Source organism: Pholis gunnellus, assembly GCF_910591455.1.
Source record: "Pholis gunnellus genome assembly, chromosome: 6".
Classification (NCBI taxonomy): domain Eukaryota; kingdom Metazoa; phylum Chordata; class Actinopteri; order Perciformes; family Pholidae; genus Pholis; species Pholis gunnellus.
The window spans coordinates 12,286,749-12,311,441 of NC_136532.1; the positions used below are offsets into that span (position 1 = coordinate 12,286,749).

Below are 24,693 nucleotides of genomic sequence, written 5' to 3' on the forward strand. Positions count from 1 at the left end.
CAACAAAAACATGTAATAGAAAAAGCGAGCAGATTCTTTCAATACAGGCGGACAAACGGGCGACCCCTCAGCTGGGTCCTTCACAGCCTCTCATCTGCGCATGTCGAATAACACGTGCGTCTGCTTGGCTTGAACATAGCGAACGTTGTGTTCCCCTCGTGCCAGCGTAATTTGTAGACAATTCAATTTACCCGAACCAGTGTGGAGTGTCAGATACTATTTTTAAATGGGAGGTCTTCAGAAGAAAAAGGTAAGAGTTGTCGTCGTGCTAATGTCACCTTCAGGCACATTAACTCACGTAGCAACCTGGCTAATGTAAGCTAGTTAGCTAACGGAGCTAGCCGAAGTTTGTTTTTCTGAAACTGTAACGTTAGATTATGTTGGTTAGAGATCGGGTCAAAGCATTTAGATAACTTGACTATGAATTAAATGAATGTGACTCGTGTGAATAACGTCGATGTGGTCGTCCGTCCTTGTTTTCCAGTATGAGAGGGGCTCTGTCACCAACTACATCACCAGAAACAAAGCTCGCAAGAAGTTACAGCTGAGCCTCCCAGACTTCAGGTAACCTTACTGTGTTGATTGTATTGTAGAATTGGACGATATGGACACAATCATGGTGCACATCATTTGATATCCACTCACTTTATTAAGTGCACACAGTTAACAGTTCTGCAATGTATCCTACCCTCATGAAGGTCTGCACTTTCCCCTTTTAAACGTTCAAACTCTGTTAGAAATGTGTTGATTCAAGTGTATGGTCACTTTGATGTCTTTAGTTTGATGCTGATAATTTGTGTTAGATACTAAAGAGATTTTTCTAATTCTATTAATTAATATTTTGTCCCTTTCATTTATATCTACGGTACACAAAGTCAGTGTTAAACAATAGAGTTCAAAGGCACCATTAATGCAGCCTCTACATTCTCCATTAAATTCATCTCTCTGAAACACCAAAAACTCAAAATGATAGACTCCTTAAAGGTAGGATGTATGGTAAGACTGTTCAGTCAGACTACATCAGTTTTAGCTTTAGTTAATCAATCAGTACCTACATGTATTCTTACAATAACTCCATTTTGTGAGAAATTAATGGAAAACTCATTTATAGACAAAATTTCCAGATATAAGTGTTTGTTTGAGGCCAATCATGTGATATGTCATAAAACAGTCCTCATCACGGATCTGCATTTTTTTCTTCAATGTTCTCATACAACCAGAGATGTTTAGGGAAGTTTAACAGGTATAAACAGCAAAAAAAAAATCAGATGGTTGACAACAATTATTTTCACAAATGATTAATCTGGAGACAATATTAATTGGAAAAAAATATGGACAAATTCCTACTGAACTCAAAAAGATGTGTTCAAATTGCTTGTTTTTAATCTAGAGAAGTTAACGGTGGAACCAGATTAGATTACATTTGTTTAATAATGACAGCGAATCAGTTGTCATAATTGTTAAAAAACATGTCACAACACCGAATCCTACTCTTAAGTTGTTAATGTCAAAGACAAATAACATTTCTCTGATTTTCAGGCGACTGTGCATCCTTAAAGGCATCTACCCTCATGAGCCCAAGCACAAGAAGAAGGTGAACAAGGGATCTACAGCCGCGAGGACCTTCTACCTGCTCAAAGACATCCGCTTTCTGCTGCACGAGCCGATCGTTGGCAAGTTCAGAGACTACAAGGTATCACGCATGTGTTTTCTATTTTTTAAAATATCAAGTTCAACTCGATTATATGAACATGCTTATGAGAAAGCGTTTGTTTGGAAAGGGGTCATAATTGAACTGTGTTTAATTGAATTTCTTTTTCGTCCAAAAACAGGTATTTGTACGCAAACTTAAGAAGGCTTATGGAAAAACCGAATGGACTAATGTGGTGAGACTGAAGGAGAACAAGCCGGCCTATAAATTGGACCACATCATCAAAGAAAGGTGAGACGGGTTACGATGCTATTTGTAACGCATGTCTGCATTTGTAAAGATTGTTTAAAGTACAAATGAATTCATTTTATTAGGCTTTTTTTTTAGATTAACATATCAAATATAATATGCTCAAGCTGTGTCCTCACTGCTGCTCCTGTTTGTGGCAGGTACCCCTCCTTCATCGATGCTCTCCGTGACATCGACGATGCGCTCTGCATGGGCTTCCTCTTCTCCACCTTCGCCCGAACAGGAAAATGCCACGTTCAGACAATCCAGCTGTGCAGACGCCTCACTGTGGAATGGATGAACTACGTGATCGCATCCCGTGCTCTCAGAAAGGTGCCACTTCACACAGCAACCATCTTTATTTGTTCTACGTAGAAATAAAAAGGGGCAGTTTTGTGCTATTTATTGAGTTGATTGACCTCTGTTCTCTAAGGAACTAAACTCTTGTCTGCTCTTCACAGGTTTTCATCTCCATCAAGGGAATATATTACCAAGCGGAGGTGATGGGACAGGTCGTCACATGGCTGGTGCCATATCAGTTCTCCCATGATGTAAGTGAATGATGAAATGCAGTCCTTGGTGATTATGCAAACATTCAGCAGGGACTTTTTATTAAAGGGTTACACTGGAGGTTGACACGGCTCTGCCAGCATTTGGACTCAGTAAGTCAACCAGCAGTGTTTCTGTTTAACACAAAGCATACTTCAGTCTGTGTTGTGGTGGAGTCCCTCTGTTGTGTAAACGGCGGCCGTTGAAAGGAGTTCACTGACGGCACCGAGGTCTTTGTGTGCTCCAGGGATTAGACATTATTCTTTAGTGTTTGCACTCGTGTTCATTAATTTTACCACAGAGAGTCATACTCAGTTTTTTTCCCCTTTCAGCACCCAACCGATGTTGACTACAGAGTAATGGCAACTTTCACAGAGCTGTACACCACTCTGCTGGGCTTCATCAACTTCAGACTCTACCGTTCCCTCAACCTGGTCTACCCACCAAAGGTATCTTGGACTCTGAAACCATCCCACAGAGTTTTCTCTATATATGGACTTTTAACGCCTTATTTATCTTACACTTAATTGTGGGTGGTCAGTGTAGACCAACTTTGTACTGCAATATTTGATACAGTATTATAGTTATTGTTGGTCAAATTCACATTTATCACATTGACTCAAGTGGCTATATATATGGCCTATAAATATTGTGAAGTATCTAAAATTATGATGGATTGGCGTTCGTAACCGTTTGGTTGTAGCATTAATGTGGTCACCTGTTAGTATACCAGCACTGTGTTAATGTAATCCCTCCTTTTCCAGTTGGACATAAAAGCAGAGTCTGAGCTGAAGGAAGAGGATGATGAAGACTATGCCATGAATTCAGAGAGCTACCTTGAGGTGAGACTGTTTATCTTGAACCATTCTAAAGGATCCGTTAAACCGCTCACTCTTACTTCTAGTGGTATTCAATCACACAGATAGCTTTGCTTTTATTTTTTATATCCATTACTTACATTTTGGAACTAGAACGGGCTGAGCTGCATTTTCCAGATTCTGTGAAAAGATTACTATCAGGAAAGATTCTAAACAAGATATCTAACCATCATTCAACCATCATTTAACATGTTGCAACAATAACCATTTAGAGTAGAATTAACCCGTTCATGTTACGAAGGAAACAACCAGGAATGTGAGATAGAGATTTAAAAAAAATACTGTGCACACTACTTCAGCTTCCCATATTTAGTTTTGAAGTGATGAGATATTAATAAATAGTGTACTACAAGTTTTTCTGGACATTATCAAAGATATTATGTAAAATTGTAGTACTGCAAATTGTTTCTTTAACTGAATTGTTGCTTTTTTTATGTGGTTATTCACAGTAATGCTGAGTGTGTGTGTGTGTGCATGTAAATATCAAAATTCGGGATTGTTGAACTAAGCCAATGTTGTTTTTTTTGGCTGTGCAGAAACTGTCCGCCCTGAGTACCAGTCTGGCACGAGTGGTTTCCACTGCAGAGGAGGAGGAGGCTGAACTCGACAAGTTTCCTGTCGAAGAGGTAAGAAAATATGATTAGCTGTCACAGTCATGGTGGTGAGAAAACAGTTGACAAACTAATTGGTCTCTGAAGGCAGAAGTGAGGGTTCACATAAACATGTCCGAGGTGTCAAAGCTGACAGAGGTGTGAGACTCGGGATTACTGCTGCACGCTTGGTTACCAAGGACGAGATGCTTTTCAAATTGGAAAGCTTGTTGTACCCAAACACGGGGTTTTACAGGAACTCCAAAACCATTTTCTGAACTCAAAACTTCGGAAACTGCATTTCAACAACATGAGTCCAGTTGTTTGTCAGATTGGTAACATTTTAACAGCCCAGAAAATATCACGATGGAGTTTGATGTGATGATTTTCCCCGATGAGTCAAACTCACTGCTGTAACATGTGTACATCATTACATCAGATATTGCGCAACCGTGAATTTTTAATACTGCAGCCAAAGTACCAAATGTTTTCTTTGAACTGCTTTTCGTCAGGAGGACGTGGAGAAGATGGAGGCCAGGGAAAAGGAGCAGAAACTGCAGGAAGCTCAGAAGAAGCTGTTTGAGGGGCTTAAGCTGTACCTCAACAGAGAAGTGCCCAGAGAGTCGCTGGCTTTTCTCATCAGGTGAACAAGAGCTGCTGCAGTGAAACTCGCAGAAAAACCAAAGGCAGTTTTTACAAGAATAAATAAATCCTCCTTCCGTATAAACCTCAAACTGATGCACAGCTGCTTTCTGTCTTCTGCGTGTTGCCCTCCAGGTGTTTCGGTGGTGAAGTGTCCTGGGACAAGTCTGTTGGCATCGGCAGCACGTACGAGGTGACGAATGAAACCATCACGCATCAAATTGTTGACAGACCCAACATCAACAAACAGTATATCAACAGGTAAAATATGGTTCTTCTTGACTTTCAAGTATGTACAACACATCACACCATTTAATATTACCAACTTCATTTACAAAGTAGTAAATGTGGATGTACAAAAACATAGAAATTGATTTACGCCATACATTATTCCCACTGTTATTCATTGTCTTTATCAATCTATAAATACTGTAAAAGGTGCAACATATACAAATTTGTATTCATGAATTGACACTAGTTTATAGTGAACCATAGCTGTTGTTTTTACTACACTAGCGTTGTAAACTCTGATCAGCATGCATTGTGATCATGTGTAATGCAAAATGACTTTTCCACTGTCTGACAGTGGACATCTGTTATTTAAATTTAAAAAATGTAACTGAAGTGACAGAACTAAAGCCAATCAATGTCATTGCTGCATTATCAGACCCGGTATGTCTTAGTAGTGATGCCTTCAGATAAAGTCCTAGTTTCACAATTGCGTATTAAACAGTTGAACGGAATGAAACATACATTTTTGCAAATCTCAATGCAATAAAGATGAGCTTACTTCTGTCTCCTAAATGCAGGAAGTCTACTGATTAGTTGTGCTTCTCTTTCCTCGTATATTACTATCTCCTCTACAGTGCTTCCTTTCAGAGGTGTCTTTCCTCAAAGCAACCCTGTCGTCTTTCTTTATCCTGCTTTGCATTTTTATATTGTCACGTCAACTCCATCGTGTCTGCCAACTCGTCACATATTTCTTCAGCAGAAAGGAAAAATCCTCCCCATGTATCGTGTTGAGATGTGCTCTGTTTTACCATGATCCTCTTTGTTTTAGGTACTACATCCAGCCCCAGTGGGTGTATGACTGCGTCAATGCCAAACTCCTTCTGCCTGTGGAGGACTACTTCCTTGGAGTGACTCTGCCCCCCCACCTCTCTCCCTTCGTGGAGGAGAAAGACGGAGACTACGTGCCCCCTGAAAAGCTAAAGATCATGGCCCTACAGCGAGGAGAGAAACCCGGTATGTACCCAAGCGTTTCTCTTTCACACTGTGTGCTTATAGAAACGTTCACTCTTTTTATTGTTTTACAACATTGACTCACAGTGAGTACAGTTAGGATGCAGACGTATTTTACCTTCAATCAATGGCCACACCTGGATTACACACAGGTGCATCATAGAAGATGAATACATGTGAAATCTGTCATGTTCGGTTTGATGTTTGTGATGCTTTTACACCTTATCAGAGACCATCTTTCATATTTTACTTCTATCACAGCCAATGAACAGGAGGAGGAGGAAGAAGAGGAAGATGACGATGATGATGAGGAGGAGGAAGAAGAAGAAGAAGAGGATGATGATGAAAAGGTGGAGGAGAAGAATCTGAAGAAGATGGAAGAACAAAGATCCCAGGGCAAAGTAAGACACTTTTGATCCTTTGTCTTTGCCATTTGTTTTCACAAACTGTTTTTTGTGAACCTTTCATCAACGCCTCTTTTTCTTTTAGTCTCTGCCGGTCAAAGTGACGGCTGGTAAAGTGAAGGTGGATAACCCAGCCCGCTTGGAGCAGGAGGAGAAGGCAGAGGAGAAACGTCTGGCCATCATGATGATGAAGAAAAAGGAGAAGTACCTGTACGACAAGATCATGTTCGGAAAGAAGAGAAAAATCCGAGAGGTTTGTCCTGTTTTATTATTGATTAAATATGGATTCACGTTTCGATAATACTGTTTGAATAGATAACATTCTTACATTTTTAACATTGGCTCCTTTGTTTTCAGTTTCGGACATCTTATCTTGTTAAACAGCATTCTATAGCATTCTATAGCGGCAGTGTGTAGAGTCCATTGAAGCCCAGTGATGACCCCGGAGTTCACTCTCCTCTAAAATTCCTTTCTGCTTTCATTGTCTCTTCACAGGCCAACAAGCTGACTGCCAAGAGGAAGGCCCACGATGATGCTGAGAAGTCAAAGAAGAAAAAGACCAGAAAACTCGTCTGATGATGTATTTGTCACAGACTTTATGTATTTAAATTCTTGAGGTAGAGAGTATTACAGGTTATCATGTCCTCAAACCTGTAAGTGTATTAGAGAGCTCTGTGGGTGAGTTCCATGCACCATGATGTGCATTGACCGTTGCATAATTTCAAGCTGAAATGCAGGATGTGGCATAATGCTAATTGTGTAATTATTCATGTAAAAGTGACCATTTGACTTTATGTTGTTTGTATGAACTGTTCTATATTACACAAGATATTTCTTACATTTTATTGTAAAATCTGTGCTTGAAACTGTCTGTATTAAAGTAAAACCCCAAAGTATTAAGTCTGTTACTTGTGATCTTGCATTAGGTTTCTTACTTGCTTAGTTACGTGTTATACACACTGCACCCCTGGGTGGCATATTACAGATCAAGCCAGCAGTGAGTCTTATTGCTGTGTGTCACTTCCCACATGGATCAGAAGAGATACTCAAAACAATGTGAAAATACAGTTTGTCCCACAAGAACACGTATGTGCAGTGGGCTGAGGTCACTGTGCTGTTCGTGGGTCGCTTTGAGCGAAGTGTCCACACGTGGGACGGTGGGCGTTGATGACGAAGGAGCATAAGCCCCTCTGCCCTCTCGAGGCGGCGCTGTGATCGTGGCGGGCCAAAGGCCAGGCCAGTCGTGTCCCGCTCTCCTCAATCGCCTCATTCTGTTTGTGACTCTCCATGCCTTCTCTCACCCTGATCTGCATTCCACGCATGCCCACCCAGTCCGGTTCTCAGCCTGGCACTCTGGGTGCCTGCGGGCTAAGGCACACTGCTCAACAAAAGCAGCAGTGTCGTTTCTGAGCCAGTGGGATGAGCAGCACGAATCCAGAGCGCCTTCCAAGAGTCTGGGCTCAGAGAGAGAGAGCTCACACGTACTGTAATGGATGAAACATTATGACCACATATTGCTACATCCTGCCTAGCAGAGCCAGATGGACTTGTTAATTAATTGGGCTTGAATGTTCATTTCATTCTCTCTTGAAATGTCTGCCATCTTGCACAATAGATTGTATTGAGAGTGGCACTTTAACTTGTATCATAACTTGCAGGTCACAAGAGGTTAAACTATTGATAGCTTTTAACGCATACATTACAGAAAAAGATGGGATTAATAATTTGATATTCAAAAACACATAGTATTGTCACGAGACAATCCAGGCTGTATATGAGTATCTGTTTAGTCTAATCTGTGGTGCAAATAACTGTCCTAACTGTCCTGTGTACATCCTTCATATAGAATGAATAGACCGCTTGCTTAATAAGCATTTCAGACGATACAGACGGAGTGGTTTTGGTCTAGTGGTACAATTAGAGCCTTTGTGCTTTTTATGCCATTTTCACCCAACCTATCAGCTTTCAGCTCGGACTCAACTGTCAACCATCAATAGCCCTCTGTGTGTAATCACAGAATGGGGACTATACAGCCTCTCCCCTTCTCTGTCTCGCTCCCCTCCTTATTTATACTCCCTGACAAGTGAACGCCCCCCTGACAGAGACACTGACGTCACAGGTGCTCCGACGAGCCTCCCAGTAGGGCTTTAGTCAGCAGCATCAGTTTTTGGAATTGATAGTTTAGGGGGAGGCAGCAGGTGTTCATGCAGGGAGGAAGAGGAGAAGAGGAGCAGCAACCACATGAGTGAGCTCCGTCACACTGTGCATGAGATGAAGGGAGCGCGGGACAGTGCCAAGTCTGAAACATGTGTATGTCAAGATCAGACCTAAAAACTGCTGTAGGGGGGAGCACCTTTAATTAGTCATCTGGGAATGGATGCAAAGGAAGAGGACAATGCAGTTGGACAAGAAACACTTCCATTAGTTTCTCTTTGGACTTATGTATGAGGGTAAGAAATCCTACTCCAGTCTTTTGTTTGAATTACGCTTTTCTATCTATCTATTTGTGCTTTGTAATATTGATAATGATCTAGAAAAACGAGATAGTTGAAACCTTGTGATACTTTCCAACACTGTCAGCGATGTCAATGCAGACAAAGAAAACAGTTATACATAATCCTAACTTTACTCGTAAAATGGCATCACTCCTGATGTAGTTCCTATTGTACCAGAACAACAAATACATCTGAGAGTTTGGTGTGCACCCATACAAAGCTCAGGATAAAATTGCCTGCAGAAAGTGCTAATGATTAATAGGCTGGAGAACATTTCATTATAATGGATGAAGTTATACATCGTACAAGGACAAACATTGAGGTCACATGAAAAACCTAAGCAAACGATATCACAAATAACACTCCCATTTATTTGTCCAATATTATCTCAGGTTTGAAGGTTACCGCTGGCATATCCTTTGAAGCAGGAGAGACAATAATGTCACTTAAATGTTGCTTCATTTGCAGGCCGAACTGTTCCACCTGAAACTATAGCCTCGTCCTCAAATGTCTCACAACAGAGGGGCTTCTGATGGCCGAGAGAAAGGGCTCTCACATGCCTCCATAATAGTCCCTTCATGGAGTCCAGACAAAGAGCAGAAATAGCTCTTAGCTGTGTTTGGAGAGTAATGTTTATGTAATGCTTCTGATGATAAGATTGAACATAAAATGTAACTCTACAGGTCATAGGACCACGGTGCACAGTAACTCTAGTCAACATGAAGGCTTAAGACGTCGACCTCAATCCATAACCCAAAGCTGGACTGAATCCAAAAATGAATAATGAATGACACACCGGACACCAAATGAAGGACGTAATACTTCGAATAGGCTGGGATTCATTTTGGATTTCTCAAAAGGTAAAACGGCTACAGTTACAATTCTTCGTGGATTCATTCAAACTCTGGTGTGTGATTTACAAACATGATCATGGACAAAAGTATTGTAACTTCAGTTACTGTCACTAAAATAAAAGGAGAGACATTCCCCCAAACACCATATCAGATTGTAGGCAACAAACCTAGCTCCAAGCACATACAAATAAGAAGAACTGCAAACTTGCATTTGGTTTGATTTGAATTCTTTATCTCTCGCATTATTCTCCTCACGTCCACTCAGATTTATCTTGTGATCCTGTGGAGCAGCCAGACCCACTGGGCTAAACTACCAAACAACTACTAAACTCCATATATACAGCAAGTCACAGGGGTCATTTACTGAAGAACAAATACTTTTATTTTTGATACTTTACGTACATTTGGCTGATAACACTTCTGTATTTACTTTTTTGTAATTTAACATTTTAGTTTTGGTACTTTTATTTAAGTTAACACTTCTTCCACCGCTGGTTGTACCATATAACATAATAATTCATCCAACCTAAACAACATTGAGGTAGCAAAGACTATTTTCTTTCTGTTTTTAAAGATTTTACCTAAACTAAGCTGAAGAGAAAAATGAGGAGAAAACTCAACTGATCTGCTGGGAAAATATATATATATATATATATATATATATATATATATAAAAACGCTTCCACTGAAATCTGATTTTCAACCATTTTCTGAAGTTCAATGTATAGATATTTATTAACTGTAAACTCAGCAGTAAAAGCTAAAAACAGTGCACCTCTTTAAACAGCTATATCTGTATTGGGGTCACATTAGTTTACATAATGCTTTAAATTCCAGGTAGTCAGTGTCACTTTGTTACCTGTTAGCTGCGTCAGCGGGAGGCTCGTCTTACGGCAGTCAGCAGGGGGGAATGCAATATCACTTTCCACAGTAATACATTATTTATTTAATGGGGCAGCTGAGAAACACTGGGTCATTATAAGCCACAAGTCTGTCATTTTCTAGCTCACCATACAACTTTAAGTACCCCCTTTGTTAGACAACAGAACTGAGGCTAACTGTAAAACTGTCAAAACACCCTGAGAATGCACCTCCCTGTGAGAGCCTTTAATCATGGTCCACCTGATGACATCACTATAACAGAACAAATAAATCACCATATAGTTCAATCAACACATCACTGTTATATTACAATTTTATGCTTTTGCATTGGATTGCTTTATATTTCTTGCGCGTTCATGTTATTGTGTCTACTGCAGTAGAAACCAGAGAACGGAGAGTGTAATCTGTACGTGTCACTCAATACTTTAATTTATTTACAGGTCATCCTGTGAATACATCATTCAAAGAGGACGTTGTGTCCTCAAAGCTTGCCTCTTAGTAACAGAGATAACATAATACTGAGGTTTTCTTGTACTTTGAGTATCAAAAAACGTCTGGTAGAAAAATCGTGCCATAGTGATACTGATGATGATGATGAAGTTCTGTGTTTTTAAGGTAATCCTTTTATTCTGCCGGACCATGGCTGGCAAGCAAGTGAGGCAGTGGAGGTCCATGTGCAAAGGCCTGGTTCTGGGTACCTTCCTGACCAGCTGCACAATCCTGCTTTACTGCCTCTCCACTCCGCAGATCCCCTTCAGTCATCCTGAGTAAGACTCAGCACACACGAGTGCATGCGATCTGTAGAAAACACAATGTAAAACACACACAGTGTGTCAAATTTCTTCAGCAATTTCTGTATTTTAGAGCTGAAACAAAGTCATTTTTTCAAGGAATGTTTTTTGATTCTGGCCTCTTAACCATGACGGTTTGCTGCTTTTCTTTATTTTGTGTGAGAGTACATTTCAACAGCACCTTTATCATTTGATTGTTTTCCTCTCTGTAGGGTTCCAGTGCCTTACTCCTGTGCCCACCATCCGTCCCAGCTCCACCCTAAACCAATCACAAACAGCTCACAACAAACCACTGGCCAGACCTGCACTCCTAAAGTGGATATCATGTTCATGAAGACCCACAAAACCGCCAGTAGCACCTTCCTCAACATCCTTTTCCGCTTTGGGGAGAAGCACCGACTCAAATTTGCCTTCCCTGACAGCAGAAATGACTTCTTCTATCCGTCCCTGTTCCAGCGCTCCCATGTTAAAGACTACAGACCTGGAATGTGCTTCAACATTATCTGTAATCACATGCGCTTCAATGCACCCGAGGTGACCAAGTTGCTCCCTACGGACACTTCTTACATCACTATTCTGAGAGACCCCTCAGAGCTTTTTGAGTCATCCTTCCACTACTTTGGCCGGCTGGCGCCTTTTACCTGGAAGATACCAGGTGATGACAAGCTGACTGAGTTTCTACGTGACCCCCATTACTACTTTGATCCAGATGGCTTCAACGCGTTCTACCTCAAGAATCTGCTGTTCTTCGACTTTGGACAGGACAACACTCTGGAGCTGGATGATCGGCGGGTAGAAGAGGGAATCAGATTCATCACTGACCGTTTTCAACTGGTCATGTTGGTGGAGTACTTTGAGGAATCACTCATCCTGCTCAAGGATGCCCTCTGCTGGGAGATGGACGATTTGCTCTTCTTCAAGCTCAACGCCCGCAAAGGGTCCACTGTGTCTAAGCTCACGCCTGAGCTGAGGGCCAGGGCTCTTGAGTGGAACGCTGTTGACTGGAAGCTGTACCGGCATTTCAACCAGACTTTTTGGAAGAAAGTTGATGCATACGGACGAAGGCGGATGGCCGAGGATGTGGCAGAGCTCAGGAGAAGGAACGCAGAGATGACATCCATCTGCATTGAGGGGGGTCGAGCTGTAGAGGCCGGCAGCATCCAAGAGACAGCCATGCAGCCCTGGCAGCCCATCGGAGAGAAGTCCATCATGGGCTATAACCTGAAGAAGAATGTGGACAAGGCACATAGGAAGTTGTGCCGAAAGATGTTGATGCCAGAGCTTCAGTACTTAACAGAGCTTGGGGTTAACCTGTGGATCACCAAGCTGTGGGGCCGTGTCCGAGATATCATTAACTGGTGACAAGACATGTGAGCAAGAGGGACCAATTCAACTCTGACAGACTGTAATAACAGAAGAGGAATCTGAATGTGTGGCTGATAAAGTGAAAGGTTTAAAGATTTATCTCACATTTCTATCTTATGACCTGTCCATTTTTTTAAAATGGACAGGTCCACGTTGACTTGTTTGCATTTCATATGATTGTGCGCTGTAATGTCTTTGATGGGGGCTTGAGAAATTAAATACTGTAGACCTCACAATCTACAAACACTGAACCAGTTTACTACACACAGATGAGGCTAAGTACTGTTCTCTATATTTGACACGTTCTTACTCTGAGCTTGTTTTAATGTAGCAGATGAGTGAACAGTTAAGTTGAGGACTAATTATATGAGGCTTTTAATGGAATAAAGACAACAAATCTGCCATCCCGGCCAAATTTCTAAGATTGTTTGAAGACACAGAAAGATTGATACCTTGCTTTAAGCTAAACATTGTCAAACATTTCAGTTTTAAGGGCTAAAATAAAGATGTAAAAATTGTGAATGTAAGAACTATATTCCACTTTACTTCTATGGAGGACAAAATCAGCCGTCATTTAAATAACAGGGGAGCGAATACAGACCTTCCTAATGGCAGCCGTTTTTACTTTTCATAACAGGGAAAGCACACGCAGGTGCAACTCATGACGCTAACGATCGCTCTGTTCCCACAGCTGCTACATGTAAATCAAATGTAGCCGTCGTTATTGTTATTAGAACTGTACACCTGTGCTTTTTCTGCAGCGACATGTCAAAAGGTCTGTCATGAGAAAAGGTCTGAGCAATAATATGTCATATGTCATTAGTTTTTACAGCATATCATACATTTTGCGTTGAGTTTTGTGCTATATGATAGAACATTTTCACTTCTTTGCAGTTGTAGCCAATTCTCCTGATATCACTCTGTAAACCCTCCTAATAGCGCTCGCCCTTGCCAGCTGTTGGCAGGTACATTGATGATGTGGTGAGACTTTGTTGCATAGTGAGCCAAAAGAAAGTCATTGTCAGCCAAGTAAGGTAAATCATGTCTAGAAGGCACTATGACTTTACAACATTGTTAAACATCACCTACATGTGTTTACACCGCCTTGTGACCATAGCATACAAAAGGGATACAATTTAGAAATATACAGTATATATGTTTTTCCTGTTAATGCACTGTATTACTCATTTAATTTTTAATAAGTGTCCATAAATATATTCTGTTTATTTTTTTGTTTATCCTGTTATGTATTTAATAATGGGTTGAGTTATAGATTAATTTACTGATTTTGTCCTCCATATCTTTCTTTCCCTGATAATATATGATAATCTTTTTATCCTCAAAATAAAGTGAAAATGACATGTAATATTGCGTATATGTTGATGATTGAGATTCATAAACGGCTTCCTCTCAATCTGTGACTGTTTCATCCTTATACTACTCTATTTATATTAAGTAGCAATATTGTTATTGGTTTATTGTAAAATTAATGTATATGGCATCCCAACAATCTCATATTTAAATTATGGATCAATATAAAAAACAACTATTATTGAGTAAGTAAATCAGTGTTGGCAGGGGCCATTAGGAAGGAACAAATGGAAGAGGATTGTCCTGTTATAATACATTTGGAAAGCAGAAAATGAATGCATCAGCAGGTCCCCCGCTGACGCATTAATTCATTACTGTTGGATTACTGAATGAGCCCAAGGAGGAGTGAGCATTTCTTATAAAAACTGTATAACCACAACAATGTAACACTGTTTGAATACAAGGATATATTAAATTATTGTATCATATTATTTATTGGTCCATCACTATGAAAAACCAAAACATAGTTATACTAAACTCCAAGTTTGAACAGGTCGTCCTGTTCATTGAACAACTTCTCTAAAAGATGACTATAAATTATAGACTAATTGGATTTATATATCGCATTATGTGGCCTGCTTGATTGAGCCAAGGCATTCATTCAAGTACCAAGAAGATGTGTGCAGAATAAGTGATCTAAAAATATGTCTTTTTCACAGCAGACATTTTGACTTTTTATGATGTTACTTATAACATTAATGAAGGCTCTGTTCTATTCAAGTGACCCAGTAAGCTGTTACAGTGTAGCAGTCATTATTCATTTTCATAATTCATTTGATTTTTTTCCACCTGTGCTTTTCCTACTGCGACTTATCAAATTTCTTCTCTGAAAAACGATGTATAAATGGTTCCTCATACAAATATCTGTGCATCTTCACTGCAGTTTTGTTTAGTGTGTATTGGACATTTTTTGCAGCAGACATTTTGACTTGATCATAGCAGGAAGAACACAGGTGGAATAATGTTAACGATGGCTAAGTTTTATTTCCTATGGAGTCAAGCCAGTGAGCCAGCATGTACAGTAACCTGGCTTGTTTGTAATATTACATCTCAAAATGTCTGCTGTGAATAAGGTCTATTTACATTCTTAAAGAGAGACAACAAGAGACAACAGCACGACTACAGAAACAAAGATGAGGGAACACAAAATGACTTCAATCTGAGATGACATTGTTTTCTTTTAGTGTATCAGCTTTCTGCCATGAGCTTTAATGTGCTCAGTTAAACATGTGTTACTCACAAATAAGATAAATATGGTGTACTTGGAGAGGAGTCAGAAAGTTAACAATCCTCTTCACCTGCAAAACACTCCTGATCAGAGACATGCAGACATTTTGAGTGGCTCAATATTTTTTTTTTTTATTTGAAACTGATTCTACTGATGTTGATATAATACATCATATGATATCTCTCATATACATCTAGATTTACATTAAACATGTACAAATATACTGTATGTGCTGACATGCTTTAACTATGATCAAATCAATTACGAAGATAGGCCAGAATACATAGTTAAAATATCTAAAGATAGAATAGTACATTTAGTAGCATGAATGTATCAACATCTAATAAAGCACCCTTTATAAATGGTTTATTAGCTGTAATAATTCCTTTATAAATGGTTAATAAATAATGTAGTGTTGCTTTACAGTGCAGTTATAAGCGATTGTTAAGAATGACATTTGTGTTGCCAGGTTGTGCAAAATCCCTCCGGCTAGTTCATATAGAGCTGCAGTAGAAAATGAGAAACACATGACCTTAAATATCTGAATCAACATTTATAACTGCTGTCCTCATAGCTTATTGGAAAATAAAACTATATGACCCTTTATTAATGCATACTGACATTTGGTTTAAACTGTTATACGTAACGGTACACTTTGTATTCGGCCGTTGAGGGTTAAATGTGGTTTGTTTTCGATTTTTTCTTCAGGAAGTGAAGTACTCATTAGTCTCGCGCTCGGGGGCGTGGTTGGCCGACTTCATGACAACACTCTTGTTTTGTTAGTGAAACGTTAGCTTGTGATGCTGGTGCCTTGTTGCGGACTCATTCACTTCGTATGCATACTGACTTAACTGAAGTATTGAACCGGATAAGATATTTGTGTGTAACGTTGGTAGCTATCCGTTGACGGTTAATTCTATATAACTGTTTGCTGTTGCTTGTTTTGTAGCTTAGCACATAGCTAGATAGCTAGCTAGCCAGGGTGAGCTATGCTGCTAACTTTAGTTTTTAGCATCGCGAGTAGCTAACTCTTAGCATAGAAGACCATACTCCTTTAACGTCATTAAAGCGGACTTCAGTTTCTTCTAAAGGGTAATACCAGCGCCACACAGCTAACTGACTTTTAACGATGGCGTTGGCCGTGGACGTGTCTGCAGACGAGGGGCCCTGAGAAGTGATTCAGCTGGATGAGTTAGCAACAATGTCCTTAAAATCAACCAAAGTGGCCCCGAGTGTTGATTTTGACCACAGTTGCTCCGACAGCGTGGAATATTTGACGCTAAACTTTGGCCCATTTGAGCCCGTTCATCGCTGGAGACGACTCCCTCCGTGTGATGAGTTTGTTGGTGCAAGGTAACATGTTGACAGATGAGTAGGTGCAGTTTAACTGACTTCCACCGGCTTAATCTGCATATGTACAGCCGTTTATTCATCCACCACTTCATTTGCTCTGATTAGGCGCAGTAAGCACACTGTTGTGGCGTACAGAGATGCCATTTACGTATTTGGGGGAGACAATGGGTGAGTAGTACTGGTGGCTTTTCCTGCTTCATTCTCATTGTCCAACACATGAAATGCATTTGACATGTTCTGTCACCCAATAGAAAGAACATGTTGAACGACCTGCTCCGCTTTGATGTGAAGGACTGCTCGTGGTGTCGGTAAGTTTGCAGTGAGGCACAATTCCACATTAAAATAAGCAAATACATGAGTTCCAGACTGTGAAATGTGATTTATTGCCTTTTGTGTGATATTTACTACAGAGCCTTCACCACTGGAACTCCACCTGCTCCCAGATATCATCACTCAGCTGTGGTCTATGGCAGCAGCATGTTTGTTTTTGGTAACTTTTTACAAGCTTGTGTTCCTCATAATCACACGTCATTCATGCTACACGTTTAAACTAAGGTGATATTGATGCTATTATGGTGGACTTGATCTTTTTCAGGGGGCTACACTGGAGACATCTACTCCAACTCAAACCTGAAAAACAAAAATGACCTTTTTGAGTACAAGTTTGCTACAGGACAGTGGACTGAATGGAAAGTGGAGGGGAGGTAAAGTGTTTTAAAGATGTGTGATTTAGGATACATTTTTATATCGTTTTAATACTAAAGCTAATTATTTTAGCTAATTATCTTACATGTATTGGTGTTCATTTGTTTTGCTTAAATAGTTTCATTAAAGGGCACATAACCGGCAGCAGATTTTCTGTTTTCTCCTGTGGCTGTTTTTTTCCTTGGTGCAAGATGGTCTTGTTAACTTTAAATAGCAGGGAATAATGTTTTCTTCTTTCACATAGAAACACAGTTATTTTGGGATGCATGATACGATGTATGTGGAGATCAGTTAAAATCCACCTGTTCCTTTTCAAAACGTTGTGTGTCTTTGCTTTGAATCTGTAAAACACTAAAACTTACGTCCCATCCTTTGTCTCTGTTCCAGCTTGCCAGTGGCTCGGTCTGCACATGGGGCCACGGTCTATAGTGATAAACTGTGGATTTTTGCTGGCTATGATGGGAATGCCAGGTATGTTTCACTTTTTATTTGCTTTTGTCACAATTTACATCAATTGTTTTGCATATAATATTGACAGATATTTCCCCCATGTGCAGGCTGAATGACATGTGGACCATCAATCTGCAAGATCGAGAACATGCGTGTTGGGAAGAGGCCAGTATAATACATTTCAATAACTATAACCAGAAACGCATTGAGAGTACAATGCTCACCAACACTGTACTGTATGTGTTAACGTCACCGTTTCTGCCTTTGTGTCCATCAGATCGATCAGAGTGGTGAGATTCCTCCATCTTGCTGCAACTTCCCCGTAGCCGTATGCAGGGACAAGATGTTTGTGTTTTCTGGTCAGAGTGGAGCCAAAATCACCAACAACCTCTTCCAGTTTGAGTTCAAGGGCCACATGTGAGTACACCATTTTCTTGAGCCCATGGCTTACCTCAGTCACTCATCCTGTAGTTGCCAGTGTTACATGGGACTAATCTTTACTCCGCCTTCTCAGGTGGACACGCATCCCGACCGAACACTTACTGCGGGGCTCCCCTCCACCTCCCCAGAGACGTTACGGCCACACGATGGTTGCCTTTGACCGTCACCTGTATGTATTTGGAGGTGCGGCTGACAACACTCTGCCCAACGAACTGCACTGCTACGATGTGGACTCTCAGAGCTGGGAGGTGATCCATCCCAGCATGGACAGTGAGGTATGAATCAAATGGATTTACAGAGGGCTGTGTCAACAGACGATAGAAGTGTTTGAATGATATGACAAATATGTGACAAGCTTAATTATTACTTTCCCCTTCCTTGCCCCCCTCAGATGCCCAGTGGGAGACTCTTCCATGCTGCCGCTGTGATTCAAGATGCCATGTACATCTTTGGAGGAACTGTGGACAACAATGTGCGCAGTGGGGAGATGTACAGATTCCAGGTTAGTGTCAAACTAATTCCTTGTTGAAATATAAAAGCACTTGCTCTAAATATTTTTGCATCATTTGGACACTGTGGTCGAAAGTCTTTCCTGTCTAAAGCAAACTGTCAAGCTTGTTTGGAGATTAACTCTAACTCTAAAAGTTATATAGCTCTTGAAAATATATATATTTTTGTTCCACTTGCAGTTTTCCTGCTACCCACAGTGCACTCTCCACGAGGACTACGGCAAACTGTGGGAGAATCATCAGTTCTGTGACGTGGAGTTTATTCTGGGCGAGGTGAGTTTGTGATACTCGGAGGCTAAGCCTCTAAATTGCTGATTCAAATTACAAGGTGACGTTTACATCACCCTACTCAGATGCTTTTTAAGCCTGTTTGACTCCTTTTTCCTTTGTTGTTTACAGAGGGAGGAGAGAGTCTTGGGGCATATTGCCATAGTGACTGCAAGATGTCAGTGGCTGCGGAAGAAAATCCTGCAGGCTTGGGATAGGCAGCGACAGGTCAGAGCACGCTTCATTTCCTCTGAGACAAGGCAAGACTCTCGGTGTTGTCAGAAGGTATTAAATAGACATTAACATGTGATAGAAAATCAGACTGAGGCGTTTGTAGTTCATGTCACTCAACTATCACGCAGACTGAAGACCAGGAAAACCCCCTAATTCAAACAATGTCATCAAATTCCCAGATCTTTACTCCAATATCACAATACTGATATTTAATGTACACAACTTTCATCAAATCATCATCATTCAGATTCGTGGCACTCGATATATATCTACAGTATAATGTATATAATATATAATGACCCATTAAATACATGGATTCCCAGGCGTTACAATACAGTCCAGTTGTAACTGTGAGAGGTCACTGCTATAGAGGAACCTCAGCTGCAATGTTAAACAGATTGTTAGATGTTAACGTGTTGCGTAATCTGCCGTCTTTGTGTGCAGAAGGCTAAACAGGACAGCAGCGAGGAAAGTGACGAAGGGGCAGCTGGAAGCCCGAGGGATATCCCAGCAGGCATCAGGCCGATGCTGGAGGTATCCATCAGAGAGGCGGAGGCCCAGCCTTTCGAGGTCTTAATGCAGTTCCTTTACACGGACAAGATCCAGTACCCACGCAGAGGTACCTCTCTCTTCATGGTGGCTCTGATCAGTCTTTAGATTGGAACTGCAGTAATCCCCAAGAGAGACAAGAAGAACTGATCAGCTTCTTTCTTTGTTTGCTCGCCTCCATAGGTCATGTGCAGGATGTCCTTCTAATTATGGATGTATACAAACTGGCCCTTAGTTTTCAGCTTTCCCGCCTCGAGCAGCTGTGTGTGCAGTACATTGAGGCATCTGTCGACCTACAGAACGTCCTCAGTGTTTGTGAAAATGCCAACAAGCTGCAACTGGACCAACTCAAGGTACGTCTGGATAACTCTTAATCTTAACGACTAAGTTAGCACTTTCTGCTAATGTAGTTTCTACTGCCCTCCAGTGGTAGAAGTTCAGACTGTCGTCAGTACAATACGTGTCAATCAAGCGAGGTCAGTAGAACAATCATCTATTCTTACATTCATGCTAACAGTGTATTTCTTCCTCTAGGAACATTGCCTTAATTTTGTGGTGAAGGAGTCGCACTTCAACCAGGTGATCATGACGAAGGAGTTTGAACGTCTGTCCACCCCGCTGATTGTGGAGATTGTGCGACGAAAGCAGCAGCCTCCACTCAGACTGTACTCGGACCAGCCTGTGGACATCGGGACCTCACTGGTCCAGGACATGAAGGCTTACCTGGAGGGAGGCGGTCTGGAGTTCTGCGACATCGTCCTGCTGTTAGACGGACACCCTCGACCTGCTCATCAAGCCATACTGGCAGCCCGATCCAGGTAGGGACAACACAGTTTCCATGGTCTGTTTAATACACGCACACCAGTGACCGGCCAGAAATGCATTTTGCAAACTGTACAAACATTTTAGGGACCAAGCCTAATATTTTCTCATCCTTGTACTTGGAGACATCGTAATGCATTTCATCTGAGTGGCTGACACTTTTGAACGTTTATATTTGTACTTAGTTACTTTGAGGCGATGTTCCGCTCCTTCATGCCTGTGGACGGTCAGGTTAATATCTCGATCGGTGAGATGGTTCCCAGTAAGCAGGCCTTTGAGTCCATGCTGCGTTACATCTACTATGGCGACGTCAACATGCCTCCAGAAGACTCCCTGTATCCTTCTCAGAGTCAGACTGCTTTATATTCATTCACCAGATCAAGCAGTTCGCAGGCAGAGCCCGCCATAATGACCAGTTTGAAATCATCTTTATGAACATTTTTTACGAATTTAATGAAAAGAAATGATGAAAGAATCCCCATCCTTTTGAAAAGGGAACTGTGGTGGTGTCACGGTGGGATAAGAAAGTTGTGACCACAATGGCTGAGTGTGATAAGCTCAATCAAGGCAAACTCACCCAAAACAAACTTCTAATAGCTTTGATGTCTTCTGTGGAGACTTGAAACTCATTGTGGCAAATATGTGATGAATTTAATTTCTACAGAGAAGTTGGGGAGTTTTGTGCAGGCACTACCTGTGAGTGGCGGCCAAACCAGAGGTATGGGTTCAGGCTTAAGATTAAAAAACAATTTATGGTTCGGTATAAACCTTGAGATAGATATGACGACGTAACCACTTAAAAGATGGGTGAGTATTACTTGCTATCATCCTACGTTTGTACTTTTTAAACACACATTTTATATTGTGATACTTTCTGGAAATTACGTCAATGCTCAAAACGGCACGTCTCGATGCAGAGTGCTGCGTCGCTCGCGGCCAGTTAGGACACGGTGCCATGAACATAATGCACGAAAATACATATGGGAATAGTTCAAACTTATTTGTTTTTTAAGAACCAATATTCAAAAGTAATTTTTTGCCAATTTTGATATTTGTTCAAGGGAGCGTGAGAGACTGTCCTGTAACTTGGTGCAGTTTTGGGGAAAATGTAAGTTATCGGCCAAGAAAAATGCCATGATTGCATCTCTAAATATAATGATTTCATTGGGATCCATAGAAATGCTACCGTCAGCATCTAGTGGCCATTATTGGAACTGCACTTGTGTATTAGACTTTTTTTGTGGTTACTTCTCGAGTGACCACAAAATTCAATACAAGGAACAAAAGATAACTTTTATTTTTTTATTTTCAAAGCATCGTAATTGTCTTTCGCTGTGTTCATGTCCAGTGTTATTGTTGCCTATTGCACATAATGAGCAGGTACGTCGCCGTCTAATTCACATAAAGGTTTTGTGCTGCAGCACAGAGAGAAACATTTCTCCTTAACCTGTGATGAACAGCTATCTGTTTGCTGCACCGTATTACTACGGGTTTTCGAACAACAGGATGCAGGCTTACTGCAAGCAGAATCTGGAGATGAACGTCAATGTGGAGAATGTCTTGCAGGTATTTGTGTTTTCACCCACGGGGGGGCGGGGCAGCAGTGACCTCATTTTACAATGTTGTCCCATACTTGAAGACATTTTCTTCCGCAGAGTGAATCATTTGCTCACGCACTTTTCCCCCCAATACTTCAGATTCTGGAGGCAGCTGATAAGACCCAGGCTCTGGACATGAAGAAGCACTGCCTGCACATTATTGTCCACCAGTTCATTAAGGTGGGTGGGCTTGTATCCGGAGCCCTGGGGGTTTGCTGCCCACTCACTGCAGCTGAGCTAACCCTGTAGGCTCGTCTCCTTTGCGGGACGCTGACACCTTTGGCCTTCTAGTGGATCATCCTCCATCTGCTACGTAGAGAGGAGACTGTTTACAGGCCGGCCGGCTGTACAAGCACCTCATCACATTGCGACAAGGGTCATAGTGCCACTCTGATTATTGTTTGTTATTCAGAGAAACAGCGAAGCACTCAATTCTCACCCTGCTTCACTGCAGTGTTAGCTCTATTGTTGCTGTTTCTGCTTCTTTCTGTTTATCTTCATTTTTTTTTTGTGCATGACCAATCAAGTGCTGCTTATTCCTCATTTGACTCTGTTTGACTCATTGTCTTGTCTTAGTTTATGGCTGGTTTTTTTCCCTCATTCTTTGCTCTCCTCCCCTCCCAAAGGTATCCAAGCTCCCCAACCTGCGGTCTCTCAGCCAGCTGCTGCTGTTGGACATCATTGAGTCTCTAGCGACGCACATATCAGACAAACAGTGTGCTGAGATGGGCTCCGACATTTAGGATGACGCCGAGAGCCGGGCTCTTTTCTCCTCTCCTCACAGAAGCCATACATCTCTGCTCAAACTACTTCTAGTTATTCCCTCGTCACCAACGCGTAGTACTTTTCTTTATGTTGGCCGTCGCAGCTCCAGACCCACATACCGTAGATGGCTTTTATCCACGTTGTATCAAATTGTTCTTACTCTGCATCTCAATGAGTTATAATTTGTCCAAAAGAAATTCCCTTTTTATGTTTGTGATTTATTTATTTTGAGAGCAGAGGAAACATTTGCAACGTTTTATTCTGCTCAGTATTGCTGCTGCATTTTTTAAATAGATATGCAGTGGACTGTAATAATTGACAATTGACTCTTGTGACACTATAGAGGTTCAAGTGTTGCCCTCGGCTGTTTTCTGCTCGAATACATTCTAAGTCATCTAAAGTCAAAGTATACTATTAAATGGATTATTTATCCATAAATCTGTATTGATCACTTGTATTATCGTCAGCTCTGACTCGGTTATCAAGCCTGGATTAAATGTTGTCAGGAATCATAATCATCATATGAAAATAATTAGAATGTATGTCTGTCTTAAAGCTATTTGTTTCATTTAATGTTATTTTCATTAGCACACATATTTGTAATACTAATCACCTCTTACCAATACTAACGGACAAGCCCCGTCTATCTACAAGATATAGCAATGTGTATTTAGTGACATCAGTATGCTGTTATTAAATATGTACCCACATGGGTTCCATGTATTTAAAGCCTTAATAAATCTTATAGAAAATGAGCGCTGTTGTACTGAGTCTCTGTGGCCCCCGGCACTCTGAACTCTTGTGAAATACAGATGTTGAACTCACTTCATAACCACTTAACAGTCATTTTTCTTAGAGCTTCCAATGTGCCTCTTTTAGCTTATGAGTAAACTACCTTATAATGTAATTTAAGTTTTTGCACCACCTTCTTTTGGCAGTTGTTGATATATGGTCAAATTTGCCAAAAGTGATCTTCCTATAGAAGCCCAGTATTTATATTAAATGATGTTTCGACTCCTCATCAGGCCCTGTTGTTATTAGACTGAGTCGTCATAAACATACTGGACCCTCAGACCTAATTTACTTTTACGCTGCTTATTAAAGAGGACATATGCTCATTTTCATACTTATATTTGGGGTTTCTACTTGCACATATTTACATGTTTTAATGTTCAACTATTTTTCTCATCCTGTCAGTAAGAATGTACCTGTATTCAACTTCTCTCTTAAACGCCTGTCACTGAACCCCAATTTCCTCCTAAATGCAGAGTTAAAGTTCATGTATTTATCTGTAGTTATGTGACAGTTAGTTTAAGTTCACAACTATTCTAATGAGCCTGCAGCTGACACAGGATGGGGAGCCACATCTGAATATCTTGTTGAATCGCATGTTTTCTGAACTCGGCAGCCCACAAAAAACTGACTTGGTTGTCTTGGGTCACATTTTGAGAATTGGAAGGCACTTCATATCCCTAAATGTATATGCACAAGCACTTAAAAGTCAATTTTTCATACATATTCCAATTAATCCTATACTCACCCAAGCAAAGAGCAGATTTACTTTGTATCTGCTTTGGCTGAACTTAAGTAGTGCTCGCCCCACTGGCTTTATGGGCAGTTTCATCTAAATGCCATGGCCCCCTCAGTACCCCCGCAGTCAGCAGTGCTCTGTGTTATTTATGATATAGATTCAAACTGAATGTCACAAAGAAAGAAACTTCAGAACCGATGCAGTTTCTTCCAAAACACTCAGTGGAGTATTCACAACTA

At 40.8% G+C, this 24,693-nt stretch overlaps 3 protein-coding genes across 3 annotated transcripts; all 3 read left to right on the forward strand.

Moving 5' to 3' along the window:
• The first annotated feature begins 115 nt into the window (after positions 1–115).
• Positions 116–7,140, forward strand: pes (pescadillo). The gene is made up of 15 exons (XM_079160949.1): positions 116–250; positions 485–564; positions 1,540–1,693; positions 1,833–1,942; positions 2,101–2,272; positions 2,401–2,490; positions 2,821–2,937; positions 3,253–3,330; positions 3,903–3,992; positions 4,469–4,599; positions 4,734–4,859; positions 5,659–5,843; positions 6,102–6,241; positions 6,330–6,497; positions 6,740–7,140. The coding sequence occupies exons 1-15, from the start codon at positions 227–229 to the stop codon at positions 6,818–6,820; spliced, it is 1,746 nt and encodes a 581-aa protein (XP_079017075.1). The 5' UTR covers positions 116–226; the 3' UTR covers positions 6,821–7,140.
• A 3,968-nt stretch (positions 7,141–11,108) lies between these two features.
• Positions 11,109–12,628, forward strand: gal3st1a (galactose-3-O-sulfotransferase 1a; the record flags this gene model as incomplete). The annotated part of the gene is made up of 2 exons (XM_079161841.1): positions 11,109–11,242; positions 11,479–12,628. Exons 1-2 carry the CDS (start codon positions 11,115–11,117, stop codon positions 12,626–12,628), a joined length of 1,278 nt encoding a protein of 425 aa, XP_079017967.1. The 5' UTR covers positions 11,109–11,114.
• A 3,380-nt stretch (positions 12,629–16,008) lies between these two features.
• On the forward strand, positions 16,009–23,668 carry lztr1 (leucine zipper like post translational regulator 1). Its single transcript, XM_079161022.1, is given in 21 exon segments — positions 16,009–16,583; positions 16,689–16,751; positions 16,835–16,891; positions 16,994–17,073; positions 17,179–17,287; positions 17,676–17,759; positions 17,846–17,903; positions 18,016–18,155; positions 18,253–18,455; positions 18,458–18,502; positions 18,505–18,527; positions 18,529–18,681; positions 18,869–18,961; positions 19,088–19,183; positions 19,634–19,808; positions 19,922–20,091; positions 20,273–20,556; positions 20,746–20,895; positions 22,021–22,126; positions 22,258–22,338; positions 22,785–23,668. Coding segments are annotated over 21 exon segments (2,439 nt in total). The 5' UTR covers positions 16,009–16,431; the 3' UTR covers positions 22,902–23,668.
• Positions 23,669–24,693: the final 1,025 nt, after the last annotated feature.

Excerpts from the sequence above, each read along its gene's own strand:
- pes (XM_079160949.1), top strand. The coding sequence starts at position 227 with ATGGGAGGTCTTCAGAAGAAAAAG. Across the intron at positions 565-1,539 it reads CTGAGCCTCCCAGACTTCAG|GCGACTGTGCATCCTTAAAG; the intron begins GTAACCTTACTG and ends TCTGATTTTCAG. Across the intron at positions 3,331-3,902 it reads ATTCAGAGAGCTACCTTGAG|AAACTGTCCGCCCTGAGTAC; the intron begins GTGAGACTGTTT and ends TTGGCTGTGCAG.